Here is a 16,192-nt window from a genome sequence, read left to right as displayed (position 1 = left end):
ATAACCGATGATTTTTTATGAGTCTATTGCGCACTATGAAATTCATGCGCGTAAGCCATTTGCATCAGCGACTTTCAACAACAATGATGAAATTCGCATCACAGTTCAACATCAAGATTTATGCTTGCTGCCGCAGTTCATATACATGGACGTTTAATTAAATCCGAGAATCCTCAAGGTCAGCTTAAGGTCAACTCAAGGTCAACTTCATTTTGATCTTTCTGGAGTCTAGAGACTGGCCTTAAGTGAATTTTCACGTTTTTCGCGTTTTTCTCGGGTCTTGTTGCTTCTAGAGCAAAAAGGAGGTTAACCCCTCACGACAGCATCGATACCATGCATCGACCCATAAACTTGTCCTATCGGCCGGGGTCAATGCATGGTATCGACCCTTTTCCTTAACAGTAAAAAATCATTTTCTCGAATTTTAAGAGACATTGACATTTGGAAAAGATATTTGGAAAGTCAATGGAATTGTCTCTGCAGTGAACTATTTTTTTTCATTTTTTTATCAATGCATTTGTAATATTTCTTCCTATGAACGAAAGTTGCAGATGAAAATTTTACATCCAACCGATTCACTCATATTAAATCATCGCGTTCATCGACAAAATTTTGCTCAAAAATTTTGAAATTTTTACTGCAAATACTTCAATGATTCTTCTATCGAATGGCAGAAGTTGCATTTCGATTTTTTGAATAATTTGTTTATTATAAATAAATTTAGCATGCGCGAAGATCTCGGCAACCAATTGTTGGCAGACATTGAAATTGGTGTAAAAAGTTGGGAATTTTTTTTTTTTTTATATTCCGGCCCTTTCTGCCCTCTGATTAGCTAATCGGCCCTATCCAACCCTATGCATGCGGCTGTGGATTCTACACTGCACTGCATTCGCACTCCTATAAAATATAGGAGTAGCATGGGAAAGCACAGAAAACCCATGTCGGTACAGGCGGTCACTATATTAGCGACCTCCCGGTCGTCGGAGCCTTCGGTTGAAAAACTCGGTTCCACGGGGAATCGAACTCACAACCTTTCGCACACTAGGCTCGCACCTAGCCGCTTCGGCCGCCGACGTCGGTGAAAAAAATTAGGAAATTCTCTAGGAGTTTATTTGAAAGTTCAATACAGCCAATGCATTTTATTTCAATGTTTCTCATTCGACTGTCATCAAGTTATAGTTTATTGAATAACGGAGTTAACGCGCCGCGAGTTTCCTGGCCGTTGGGACAAGCAGCGTTATATGAGCGCCGAACGTGAAGGTTTAACTCATCATCACGAGGTTTTTAGGGATTACTCTAAAACTAAAGATGTAATATCTAAATCGTTGGTCAAACCAAGATTGACCTGTAGTCAAATCAAACTAGAGATAGCTATCTACATCCGAGTTCAAGCCACGGTTGACCCATAGTGTAGCCAAACTAGAGATGGCTATCTACATCCGTGTTCAAGCCAAAGTTGACCCAAGGTCAGGCCAAGGTTGACTCGTGGTCAAGTCAAAGTTGACCCAAAGTCAAGCAAAGGTTGGCCCAAGATCAAACTAAAGTTTACCCAAGTTCGACGTTGATCTTGATCTTTTCAGAACATAACGATGCCAGAATTCGACTTTCACGTTTCTCGCGATTTTCTCTGCTCCTGTTCCCATTTAATTTAAAAAAATTGCGTTTACTAGAAATGTCATTTCAAATTAACTTTGACAAAAAAACCTATTGAAATTCACCTGAAATTGAATATTGGGGGGGATCCCACTAATCAAAATTTAGTACAGAAAATAGAAGGAACGGTATATGCACTTCGATACTTCGACTAAAATTTTTGTTTTAATTCGATTAATCCATTCGGAAGCTAATTTTTAATTTATTAGCAAAAAAAAACTATACTGAAATTACATCTGTGCAACAGACCACTTCTTTCGCGGAAATTTATTTAAAAAAATTCCGAAAAATATGCACACACGTGTTGACATACACACACATTCTCTAAAAATATCATATCTTGACGTTTCATGATTTTCCACATCATTTGCAAGTAAAAGTAGAAGATCGTAACCGTGAACGCTTACAAAGCGTCCATTCAGAAGCAAAAATGACATTGGTCCAGCCATTCTTATCTCAGGAACTACTCAACCGATTGGGCTGAAATTTAACACAGACTTATATTTTATTGATCCAAACTATGAGCCAAAATATCAGCGTTCTTGTAATTAACGTTCTGGAGTTATTGACATATTTCTGGACAAACGCATACACATACATACATTGTGACAATGAGGGCATTGTTTGCGTCCTCGATGGGACGTGTGGGGTAAAATGGGCCTGAGGGGAAAACCACTGAATGACACTGATCTCGCGGTATAATAGGGGTTAGGAAGCACTCTTAGGGAGGACTTAGGGAGTCACTGCCAAAGTTATGTAACTTCACATCACCGACTAAAGGGGGCACCATAAAGCAGCGAGACCCGGAGCTGGGCCTCAGGATTAGTTCCCGCCGAGGAACTCCGGACTCAAGAGAAGCAAACTACACGGAAGTACGTCATCACGGGGCTAAGAACAAGACATCCGCCTTCCAACAACTCACTCTGCGTAGCCATCTTATATTGATCACATCGATTCTGAATAGTCCGTCTTATAATTGTTACTTCGTGTCGAGTAAAGGTCTTATAAGTGCTTTTGGTGGGCCATCCACTACGGGCGTGCTGAGTACTGCCTTCCGGAGAGTTTTCGGGGCAATTTGGAGAGATTTTGGCGAGTTTTGACGACGAGAAGCGGCAGGCGTGGGGTCACCGGAGAAACTCCACGTGTGGATCACCGGAGGAAGACCACGTGCGTAACGAGTTGGGGCTGAGTGAGTGTTCTAGAATATATTTTAATCTGAATTGTTGGTGCTGCGCCGTCGTTGATTCGCGAGAGATTTTGAAGGGGTCGTAGGGCCGTCTGCCCTCCTCTTCGAGGGAAAAATGATCGTTGGGGTCTCGGTAGAAAAGTGAGGAATTTTTGGTCTCTCAGGCGCTGCCACGTGGGTGCGATCGACGCCATTAGGGAGATCAAGATTTTTGTCGTGAACTTCGCGGGTTAAAGTGCCTTTCGTGGTTCCTCATAGGCGAATATCTTTTCGAATACCTTCTGTGAGGAGAGATCAATTTATCGGCGCCGGTCGTTTGAGATGTAGACTCGATGTAGGTATTCAGGCGAGACCAGTGCTCACGAGGTTATCGGTCTAGGGAATTAGACGGAAATTTTGTTAAGGAGCTCTCTCCTTGGATAAATTGAATTGTATCGAGTCATTAGTTTCCCGGATCGAGCCGGAGCCTAGCATTGTTAGAATCACGATAAATTGCACTTTGCCTTCATTTCTTAGATTAAGCGATTTTCATTCGAAGAATCTAATTCTCTGACCGAGTCTGTCAGTGTTAGGGGGTAAACCCCTCGAGTATTAGAAGAGCTCTATGCGTAGGGCCGGAGACTGTGATATTTGAGATCGATTGTTAATTAGTACATTGTAAGGATTAAGTTAAAGGAACTGAGATCGGAGCGACTTAGAGGTCCGACAATTAATTTTTGGTTTATTCTTTCAATTCTCTGGACCGGGAATTAATAACCGGAGCCATCCATTAAAGGAAATTGGGTCCATCTAATTTTCTTTGGTTTTTACTTTATTTTGCTTAGTTTACGGATATTGAATCTCCATCTGGATTATTACGTTTGTTCATTTTATTTTATTATCTGCTTTATTTCGAAAAATATACTTCTGTCGCTCTGGGTTAATCGAGTTTACGGCTTATTCTTCTCGCGGTTACTGATCCCTGAATCCCACTCCTGGTCCTGAGAATTAGGATAGTGGTGTACACGGACCCTAGCGACAACAAATTGCTAAGCTGGGGCCTTGCACTCGTGTTTCGGCTTGAGAGGAGGCGAAGCTGAGCAGAGAAACTGAAAGAGGAATCTAGTGTTCGGCCATAGTCAAATTAAATATATTTGATAATTCATGAGTTCAGAGCAATTACGTCGAGGGTCGGTTGTAGTCACTGCATGCACCTTTCCACATTGTCGGGTATTTAATTGAAAATACCTGACAATATCACAACATACGCACACATATACATACAGATATACTCTAAAAAAATTATATCTGGATGTTTCATACTTTCTTGAGTCATGTCGAAGTAAAATTGGACAATCGAAATAAATTCCATTTTCGAAGCTTCCATTCGGAAGCAAAAAGAAGTAAAGTCAAAGCAAAAAATATGAAATTTTGGGGAAAAATTGGCATTATTTGCGAGCACATATTGGCGAAATATCAGCTCCATTGGTGCAGTAGGTTTTGAGAAACAGCAATTTCTGGAAAAAAAATTTTCTCAATATCTCAAAAAGTACGTGACTGAATCGAATTTTTGTGACGTCGAAATTGTGAAGATATTTTCCCGGGTTGTTCACCCAGAAAAAATCTAAACTACTTTTTAACGTTCTCTATCGCTCATATGTTGTATGGCGCCAACCAAACCTTTACGGAAGGTTCGAAGAAAATCGGTCCATCGGACAATCTCGTCTACTCAGCAGACTTTGTAACGAGATTTCCTCGTTACGGGTTGAAATCCCCTTAAATAAAAAAGAGAACTGTTGAACTTATCATAAGAGAGACAGGAAGTGATATCTAGAGGCGGCTGAAAGAAGCCAGGATAAGGAGTTCTGGATTCCACGTCGCCTCGGTGAATAACCATTGGCGGAGAGCGTAGGGGGATGCTCCTGCATCCCCCACTAGTAAAAAAGGAGTTATTTCGGCACACGAAGTGACGACTTTGTTGTTTCCGGCGTCATCCGGCTCGGCGAAACAAATGCCGAGCACATTGGCCCGTGGGTCTGGAGTAGAGATCGTCCTCCTGTCGACCCGACCATGTGCCGACATTTGAGAACCCGGAGACGGTGACAAGCGATGACCGAAGCGGTAACTGGTGGCCGAGAGTGTGGGTGGTCGTGAAGTGGGTAACAGTGTTCCACTTTGGTCGGATCAGCCTCTCGGCTTCCCAGGCTCTGAGGAGTCTCGGCTGATTCGCATTTAGCTCTGAAAAACTCCCCCGAGTCGAAATACTCGGGAGGAGAATGAACACTGGCAGAGTCGAAAGATTCTCCAGGAGGTCATGAATTTAATTCATTATGGAAAGTTATGCCGCAAGGTATAATACACGGCTTGCAAAGGCTCGTGAGGATGTGGTGGTAATACTCCTGGTGGACCTCGCCCACTCTACCGTATCACGTTGATGTTAGCTAGGCAATCCATTGTCCAGCCAAAAAGTCCTCTGAGTGGACGAGTTTGCGTCAGAGGCCGGTTTTCGTCGAACCTCCCGTGAAGGTTCGGCTGACGCCCGACTATTGAGCGATAGAGACGGCTAAAAAGTAGTTTGGATTTTTCCTGGGTGAATAACCCGGGAAAGTATCCTTACAACTTTTGTGGCTGGATAATGGATTGTCCGGCTAACATCAGTGTGACGCGGTAGAGTGGGTGAGATCTATCAGTAATATTCCCATCAAATCATCACGAGCTGTTATTTCAGGCCGTGTATTAGGAATTCCACTCTAACCTTCCTTATGAGTTCGTTTCATATCTTGCCTGCAGAGTCTCTCGACTCTTCCAATATTGTATTTCCTCGGAGTCTTTCGACTCTGGAGAATTTCAGAGATATTTGCGAATCAGCCGGGACTCCTCAGAGCTTAGGACATCAGGAGGCTGATCCGATCAAAGTAGAACAACGATACTCACGTTATGACCACCCACACTCTCAACCAACACTTACCGCTTCGGTCATCGCCAGCCACCATTCCCGGTTAATAACAATGTCGGCGCATGGTCGAGTCGATAGGAGGACTTCTCCACTCCAGACAAGGGCATCCCCATATACTTGCCGCCAATGGTTATTCACAGCCTTTTCCAGGCCAACACCACAACATGCTCCAGAGAGATCTCTTCAACCTCTCCGCTTGAGCGTCCGCATTCGACTTACATGGAATCTTACTAGGGCCTTGCCTCCTAGTCTGGGTATCTCGGCGACGATAGGTCATTCCGTTACCTTATCGCCACCAATGAACCCGACGGGATCCCGGAGGTACCAGTCCTCTCACCTGACTAAGTTGGTCCCTAGTCTACCCCGATGGAGACTTTAGAGTCACCCAGTTGGAACCCCTGTACTTCGCGCCGCTTTCCCCTAGACACTGCTGGGTGCGTTCTAAAATAGCGAAAGTGTACGCCGTTCAGACTTCCAGGAGTCGCGGTTTCACCCAAAACTGCTATGCCTTCAGCCTTTCATCGGTCTGTGGAGCGTCTCATCTAGTCCCGGCTTTCTCAGACGTCTTTGGATGTCTTCTCCTGTCTCTCCCACAAACATTCAAAACTGTCCTTTTCTTTATTTAAGGGGATTTTAACCCGTAATGAGAAAATTTCGTTACAAAATATTCCTTATGATTAAATCCATCAAATCAAGTCGTAATTTAATATTTCTACTCAACCGGGGATAAATTGAAAGTAATCGGCATTTGTAATTTTTTTTATAAAATCGATATAGACACGATAGTTCTCGAAAAAATTCAAATAAAAAGCTGGAATATGGTTCGATTTCAAGTGTTCTGGTAGTACAAGCTGCGATTTTAGAGGGGTAAAACCGGACGAGTAGTTTAGGAGATATTCAACTTCTTGTGAAAATCTCGTTTGCTCCATATCTCCTAAACTATTGGTTGGATTGAATTTTTTTTCCAAAATCGTCATGATGTCCTCTATCGAGATCAATCAAAATATGGATACCTGTTCATACAAAGTTTTCGACCTTTTCGCGTGTTTCACCTCATGTTGATCGGAGTCACTCTTATGTCCCGGATGTAATCACCTGTAGAACACGTATATCTGTCCGCTCGATTTCTATAACCTTTTGTCCGCTCATTAAATCTAAACTATCGAGCGACTCATTATATATGGTTCATTACTTTTCTCAGTACTCATTTCAATTCCATTGTTTATTTTCTGATTTTTGTATACAGTTCATAATTAATTTAGTGACAATACTGTGTTTTATACAAAACCACGTGGGGAGTGAATTTTTTGGATCCGCTCACCCACTCCCGAAAAATCGACCGACATCTCACCGACCTCTCACCCATTCCACCAATGTCAATCCGGCATCAAACACCATTGATAGCAAGCATTTCCCTGCGTCTATAACGATCATATAACTACAAGTACATTCTACCGGGTATCCACAGTGAGATATTCAACGGGGAACCGCCGTCTGTTCACTGAAATGCACGTCGATCACCTAATGAACCTGCTAATCATGAATGCTCACTCGTCGCGAGAGCTACATCAATTAATCGGGACCGCCACTCGAGGCGCTAAAGCAGCTCGGGTTACCTGTCGATCACTGGGGCTCAGTGGTTGTCCATCTCCTGGTTCAACGCGTGGGCGATGACCACAAGAAAGCCGCTAGAGTATCTGTCCCTGAAGGAGCTCTTGCAATTCATAGATGAACGTACCTTGGTGATGAAGGTTTATGAACTCCAGGCTCGTTTCGGACCTCTGCAATAACGGCTCCTCCATCCGGAGACGTTGCATTCGGATCAGCTGCTACAACTCAGGATGCTCAGGCAAGCAAATTAGCTCAGATCCAGCAGTTCGGTCGGCTCAAACTCAATGCACCCTCGAGACTAGAGTAACTACAGCTCTTCAGTCCAGGATAGCCTCACCACAAGTCACCACTCAACCCCAGGGTGCTCGAGGGGCCATTCGTAGGCCAGCTCGAGGTACCAACGTCGCCCCTCAAATAAATCAGGCCTCACAGATAACACAGTCAGCTCAACGTGGGGCGAAGCACACCTACCCGTGCTCCTCGTATGAAGGAGATCATTACATCACGGCCTGCTCACTCTTTAAGGGTCTTTCTCTCGAAGGCAGGAGAGAGGTTGTTTCGCGGCACTACCTCTGCTACAATTGTCTCGGACGGTACGCCATTCGCGACTGCCGCTCCAAAGTTCGATGCTACCTCTGCGATTCAGCTCACCAGACACTACTGCATCCGCCCCTATCAGCTCCAGCTCATCAGGCAGCCACTACTCCTGAACCACCTGCTCCTGCGCAAGTCTCACAATCCTCGCAGACGACCTCTTAGGCAGAGAAGAAAGAATAAAATCTCCTCCACTCGTCGTCCTGCTCAAGTCTTTTCAACGGCGCTGTTCTCAGGTTCCAGTTCTGGGCTTAGGTCAGCTCAGGGCTCTGCAACGTCAACGCGAGCCGCCCAGATCATTTCAACTGTGCTGTTTTCAGGCTGCAGCTCCAGACTATGTAAACTCTGGGCTATGTAAATCAGGGGGAGGTTTCTTCATCTCACTTTTTCGGTGCGGACTTGTCAGGACAGCGCTATATTTCTTCTCTCTAATCTTGCACTTCGTCGTTCTCCACGGTCTTTATTGTTACCTCAGCTCATAAGTTGCCCGGATCAGCGGTTTCGTCAGCTCAACAAGGTTGGCTCCCAGGCGCCGCGTGATTGCCACAATGTCTTCAGCATATGAACTCCAGGGTTCAGGAGGGTTGAGTGTTCTGGTAGATGCATGACAGCCTGAGCCTATCCTATCACCGGGTCACTTTTCTCCTCTATCAACCTTCATCAACCTTTGCACAAACACAGTAACCCATGATCAACTTGGCAGTTGCTGATCATGGGGGAGAATGTTGGAAATCCATTGAAGACAAATTCAAATGGACACTCTCTCTCAGCTGACCATTCGAGGACAGCACATTACAGACAGCTCACGAATTCCTCACCCCACCCCTCATACACACTACATCCCACTTCTCACCTCACTTCGTTCAGAGTCACTCTTACGTCCCGGATGTGATCACCTATACAACGCGTATATCTTTCCGCTCGGTTTCTATAACCTTTTGTCCGCTCATTAAATCTAAACTATCGGGCGACTCATTATGTACGGCTCATTATTTTTCTCAGTACTCACCTCAATCCCATTGTTTATTTTCTGACTTTTGTGTACAGTTCATAATTAATTTACTGACAATACTGTGTTTTGTGCAAAACCACGTGGGGAGTGAATTTTTTGGATCTGCTAACCTACTCCCGGAAAATCGACCAACATCCGTCCCTCATCCATTCCACCAATTTCAATCCGGCATCAAACACCATTGATAGTAAGCATTTCCCTGCGTCTGTAACAATCATACAACTACATTCTACCGGGTGTCCACAGGGAGATATTCAACTTTTTGATTAAATAAATCCATACAAAGTCTATATATGCCCGAAACCGCTCGGCCGATTGCGCCCATCTAAAATACAAACCGTCAATATTATATTGAAAACATACATGCACACACATTTCCAGAAATCATCGTATCTTCACGTTTCATGACATTCTACATCATTTCTATGCAAAATTAAAAGATCGCCAAGATCAACAATTACAAAACTTCCAATCTGAAAATTTTACTCTTTCCTCGATTTATTTCTATTTCCAGCTCATTCCGTGAGTAACATGGGGACGATACTGAGGGATACTGGGGATACTGGGGTTCATTACTGAGGTTAGTGTATGCGGGAAATTTGAATCTAAGTTTCACAAGGGCTTTTTATAAATAGTTCCTGTTTCGCGAAAAAAATTAACTCAATTAACATGAAAAAGAATATGTGCTCGTTTTGAAAAAGTAACAGAAAGCTCCCAAAAAACAAAAACAAATGTTTTGTAGAAAAACTGCGCCAAGAAAAAGTTTTGTGTAGTTGTTTCTGGAAAGAAGGAGAGTTATTACTTTCAGAAATACGATTCCCACAGTGGTTTTGACAAAAAAAATTAGAAATCAAAATCAAAGCCAAGTCAACAAATGCCCGATGATAACTCTAAACCAAAGGATTGAAAAAAATCCTTCGTGAAGTCGAAAAATCAGTTGACAGGATCGACATTCTTGGCGCGGAATTTTCCAATTCATTGTCTCAAATTAATCTGTTTCGTTATCTTCTGATCCGCGCCAAGAACATCGATATTTTCTCCATCGATTTTTATACTTTACAAGGGATTTTTTTTAATCCTTTGATTAAATTTCTCATTGGACATTTGTTGACTTGGCTTTGATTTTGATTTCTTCTTTTTTTCTAAATTTCTGTGGGAATTATAGTTCTGAAAAAAATAGTGTTTCTTCTTTCAAGAAACAACCACATAATACATTTTCTTGGCACGGTTTTTCCACAAAAGCATTGGATTTTGTTTTTGGTTTATTGTAATACATCATCGAACCCTGAAAAAGGTATTTTCCAAGTATCAATTTTTCGTTTTTAATTTTCTGTTCAGATCTGCAGCATACGAACCAACTCTTTTGAAATATGATTTCAATCAGATTTTCTCTAAATTTTCCGGAAAATTAATCAAATTCAGGGGAAAAGGTTGCAAATAAGGTCAAATCAACTTAGGTTTATTTTTTCATTTTACCCACGAAGGTTAACTGAGGAGAAAAAATGACCAATCATTTTTAAAAATCCATATTTTGACTTCTTTCAGGTATTTCCGAATGTTACATAAGAATGAAAAATGCCGAATCGATCCCTTTAATCAAGCGAAAAGTCATTATTTTAACTATCAGATTTTTACTACTCGATAAATCTCCCCTTCAATACATATGTACGTGAAAGGTACAAAAAAGAAGTGGGCAATTGCTTTCAATTGTGTCAATTATAGTGCCTGTTTTTGCTAATGAATTAGCAATATGCTTCCGAATGGATATTATCTTTTCATTACACTTTGCCATTAACTGATGATATACGTCCCCATGAGAGCCTCATTACCCCTATGACCCCCATAATCCTCTCATAAGAGCCTCATATTCAGGCGTCGCTGAAAGATCAGGGGACGCTACCCATAGCAACCCCTTCTAGCAATCTCCCCTAGCAACCGCCCATAACAACCCCCCTCGCAACCCCCCATAGTAACCCCTATCAACCGCCCCTAGCAACCCTCTTAGCAACCCGCTAGCAACCCCACTAACAACCTCCCCTAGCAACCTTCCTTAGCAACCCCCTCCCTAAAAACCGCCTATAGCAACCGCCCTTAGCAACCTCCCATAGCAACCCCCCTAGCAAATTCCCCTAGCAACCACCCCTAGCAACCTCCCCTAGCAATCCGCCTGGAAATCCTCCCTAGCAACCCCCCATGGCAACCCCCCTTATATGACCCTCATAAACCCCCATAAGACTCTCTTAAGACCCCGATAAGTCCCTCATATAACCCCCATAAACCCGCATAAGACCCCCATATAGCCTCCAGAAATCCCCGTAAGTCCCCCATGAATCACTTAAGGACTCCCATAAGATCCCCATAAGACCGCCATAAACCCCCATAATACCCCCATCAAACCCGCATAAGATGCCCATAAGACCCTCATACGAACTCCATAAACCCCCATAAGACCCACATATGACCTCATAAATCCCTGTAGGACCCCAAAAGACCACCATAAGACCCCCATAAGACCTCCATACTATCCCCATAAGACCCCTATAAGACCCTCATATGACCCCCATGAACCTCCATAAGACAGATAGATTGTACCTCCATAAGATCAGATAGATTGTACGTCGTTGCATCTGTTGATGAATAAATGATTTTTTTACGAAAAAAAAAAATTCTAAGCGAATTAGAATTTAGAGAGAAAAAATTTCTGTTTCACCCAGCCGGGAATCGAACCCGGATCTCCCAGATACGCACCGGGCACTCTTACCGACTCAGACCCCCATAAAGCTTTCATAAGACCTCCATGAAACCCCATAAGACTCCCATAAAACCCTCATAACACCCCCATAAGGGCCTACGATGCGCCAACCTTGCGTCAACCTTGCGCCAACATTGCGCCAACCTTGCACCAACATTGGGCCAAACTTAGGCCAAATTTTTGAGAATAATTCACAAAGTAAAAGGGCAATCGACACCATCTTCGAACTCGGTCTACATAACATAAAAACGAATATTTCTAGCCCAGATTCGATTGATTCAGATAGTTATTTTTGAAGTTATCGTGAAAAAACTGAATCAGTCACATACACACATACACACGCAAATACATACATACATACATACGCACAGGGTCCTCCCTAGCAACCTCCCCTAGCAACCTCCTTTAGCAACCCCCTAGCAACTCTCCATAGTAATCCCCGTTAGCAACCCCCTAGCAACCCCCCTAGCAACCTCCCCTAGCAACCTCCCCTAGCAACCCCCCCTAGAAATCCTCCCTAGCAACCCTCCTGGCAACTCCCCCTCATGTGACCTTCATAAACTCACATAAGGTTCCCTTATGACCCCCATAAGACTCTCATATGACCCTCATAAAGCCCCATAAGACACCCTTAAGACCCCCATAAATCCCCATAAGACCCCCGTATGGCCCCCCTAAATCCCCGTAAGTCCTCCATAAACCCCCATAAGACCCCCATAAAACCCCCATAAGATCACCATAAGACCCTCATACGAACTCCATAAACCCACATAAGACTCCCACAAGATGCTAATATGACCCCCATAAACCCCCATAAGACCCACATAAGACCATCACATGACCCCCATAAACCCCCATAACACCCCCGCAAAACTCTCATAAGATCCACATAACACTTCCATAAAGGCCTACTTGGCGCTAACCTTGCGCCCACATTGCGCCAACTTTATGCCAACATTGTACCAACCTTGTTCCAACATTACGCCTACATTGTGCGAACCTTGCGTCAACATTGGCCCAACCTTGGGCCAAATTTTTAACAATAATTCAAAAACTAAAAGCGCAATCGACATCATCTTCGAACTCGGTCTGTGTAACATAAAAACGAATATTTCTAGCCCAGATTCGATTGATTCAGATGATTATTTTTGAAGTTATCGTAAAAACACTGAATCGGTCACATACACACACACACACGCACATACATACGGACATACATATGCACATACATACGGACAGGGTCTAAAAACATCAGATTCGGACTCCTGACCCCCAAATTAGTCATCTTCACGAAGAAAACTAAAAACTTAAATTCGGAAGAATACAATGCTTCCATTCTGAAGCAAAAAATTATCGAAAACTTTGTAGCCGGATTAGCCTATGATATTTGATGGAACGGCAGATATTCACATAACCATTCTACTCATGCGTGTATATTTATGTGACGCTTCACCCACAGAATTAACAGTGCAACAGTTTGAAGCCTATACAATATAACTGCCATATACCCGTAAAATCTTGAGTTTACTACGTCGATTCTGCATAATGCCGAATAATCTCAAGCTACAAATTACGTTAAACTTCATTTTGATTATCTCTGAAAATCAAATCAATAAAAAAGTCAAAAAAAGTGATCGACTTTTGATTCTTTTCAAGTTATTTTCCTATGGGAAAATCTTATTGAACGCAGCAATTCAGACATGGATCGCCTTGCCTTCCAACAATAACATTATTGAAATATTTACATCATACACTGCATGCGATGGAAACCTGCCATATAGTCACTTTTCCTACCTTTCTTCGAGAATACCGATAACCAGAGCTCAGAATGGTTTCATACACTGAATTTTTTATTCTAAGCTATCAGGGAATGAAAAATATTGAATTCCTGCTGATGTTGATAAACAAAACTTGACCATTTTCATATTATTAAGAAATGTTTTTATTCTAAGTAAAGAAAGTAAAGCATATTTTCTGCATGCTTTCGCAGGGGTAGATAATTAACTGCATTATAGGTCCCAATTGTCCAATATTGTGTGTGAAGGATATGAACTTGGTTCTATCGAAAATCTATTGTGCTAGTACATTTCTGTTCCCCTGCTTGTTAAAAAACAAGCAGGGGACAGCGAGCATATGACAGCGTGCCATGTGACAATCAGCATGTTACGGAGTGATTTCTTTTTTTTCGCTATCAATACATTCATGACGGGCTTCCAAATTGCCTGAAATATTACAAAAGTTTATAGCTTCACAACCCTAACTAGCAGCAAACATTTCAGATCGTTACTGTTACCTCCATGGGTGCTATCAAAATTCTAATATTTCGAATACTGCGTATGAGCCGCTACACATATTTTTTGTGCAAATTTCGAGTTGATATCTGGATTTTTGAACAAATTAGAGTGTTTATAAATTTTTTTTTAGAGAAAACCGGGAATATCTCAAAAACTTTGCATAAATGGCTATGCTTGATTTAGATAGGAGGCATCAAAACGAATATGTTTAAAACAAAAAGAAACGAAATCGGTCCACCAATTTTCAAGATATTTGCGGAAAACCATTTAAAAACGAATGGCTCTTCCTCCAAAACGATTAGAACAATCGGGCTGAAAATTTGTACTGAGTTAGTCCTCACTAAGACCTACAATCTGACAAAATTTCAAATTTTTTCAAATTACTTTAGCCACGTAATTACTCAATTTTCTACAAATTGACCACTGGGTAGGCAGCGGTGGACATGGTCACATACAGACAACTTCGTATTTTCACGTTTCAGACCATTCTACATCATTTCTAATCAAAATGAAATAATGTGAAAATCGAAGGATTACAATGCTTCCATTCGGCAGCAAAAGGTAAAAAGTATTGAATCGTGGATATTCATTTGCGATAGAATTATTGACTTATGAATTGCATATATACTGGTACATTAAGCAGAGTATTAAATTGCAATCCTACCTGTTTCTCCAATTCTTTTCCACGTGTTGTAATGAGGCGATCGCAGTAACAACCTTCAAGTAATATAACACCGCTGGGTCGGGAAAATGTTTCGCTCTCGTAGTAAAATAACAAATTCTGAGGAACAAAAACGGAATTTGTATCAAATTACATTCAAATCAATCAAAATGAGGATACGTGGGGAGAAACCGCGAAAAGATATTGATACATAACGGTGAAATAATTATAATTGTATATAATATTCATGGCATGCTAATAATTACAGCAACTTGCATCAAATTTTGAAATGCCGAAACTACACATTTGGCCAAGACCATAAGCAATTCGACGTCAAATACGAAATCGATAAAAGTGGTAGTTTCTGATGGAGTTGGCGATTCCTTTCCCAGGAGAAGTAGATAAGATAGACTTATCTCTAAATTTTCAAATCAATTGAAAATTTGTCCACTGAGCTATAAATTTTTAAGAATTTTGACTTTTCGAAAGTAAATTTTGATCGCTTGCCACGACATGAGATATCTTGATTTTATGATTGGGAATTGAATTCCTGTCTTCACACATTAATTATACTCGAACCTCGTCTTCGAGATTTCAATAACTTGTAGTACCCACACACCTTCAGAAACCAGAGCAAAAGTTGGCTGTGGCACCTCGGCGGTGAGGCCCCGCCTCTTATCATTTGTTTTTGTATGTGCGCATGCGGAGTTTCTCAGAGTTTCCAGTATATTTTATTATAATATTCTATTTTTCTGTTTATTTCCCATAGTTTTTACATAACCATGGATAAATGTAAAAAGAGGAATTACACAGAGCGGTTACATATCAAGAAATTCTCAGTGATATTCCAAAATTCATATGGATAGATTGATCGACCTTTCTCTGGATGATTAATCCAATGAAAATAAAGGTAAGCTATTTTCATATGTGTCAGCCTATTTTGGGCACTCGGATCAGATCCTAGAGACAGAACCAATTGACGTCCAAGGCTTATGTAGGCAAAGCTTATCCCTTGTGGAAAGACTCACAGCCTGACCTCATTTTACCTTGTACTCCTGGTCCCAGAGACAAAGTTGAGTACAAGGAAATTAAAAAAGAGGCTGTTATAGATAAGTCAGATGGCTTTTCCATTCCTGACTCTCAGGACAGTGCGAACAACAGCTCAAATCCTGGCGTACCTGACACATCCCAGTAAGCAAAAATAGAGTTTTTATATGTTCCTAGTGTGTACCTCAAGAATATCAATACGTACTGAATACATTCCTGAGGAATCCTACAGATATATCCGAATGAGACTATAGAACATCCAAAATACATTCCAAGTACATATCAGTGGTACGTATCGGTATATCCCCGTCACGCACTGAATACATCTTTTAAGACAAGTTTCAATACATTTTTCGCATGAACGTAACATGGGGTATTGTTTAAACTATCAATTTATCTATGCTGCTCATTTGACTACAAGGGGTGTATATTTTTAGGTAATATAAA

General features: G+C 41.8%; 1 protein-coding gene across 1 annotated transcript in view; it reads right to left on the bottom strand.

Annotated features, from left to right (window-relative positions):
• The window catches only part of LOC107041993 (ras-specific guanine nucleotide-releasing factor 1), a 310,250-nt gene extending 294,365 nt beyond the window's left edge, over nt 1-15,885 (bottom strand). Inside the window, exons 1-2 of the mRNA XM_015262838.1 lie at nt 15,877-15,885; nt 14,702-14,818 (exon numbers count right to left, since the gene is read on the bottom strand). Coding sequence (XP_015118324.1) covers nt 14,702-14,818; nt 15,877-15,885 — 126 coding nt within the window. The remainder of the gene's footprint in view (nt 1-14,701; nt 14,819-15,876) is intronic.
• Nucleotides 15,886-16,192: the final 307 nt, after the last annotated feature.

Source organism: Diachasma alloeum, unplaced genomic scaffold (genome assembly GCF_001412515.2).
Source record: "Diachasma alloeum isolate Michigan unplaced genomic scaffold, Dall2.0 Dall_scaffold_00399, whole genome shotgun sequence".
NCBI lineage: Eukaryota > Metazoa > Arthropoda > Insecta > Hymenoptera > Braconidae > Diachasma > Diachasma alloeum.
The sequence above is the reverse complement of the archived record's forward strand: the minus strand, read 5'-3'. Positions and strand labels throughout refer to the sequence as shown.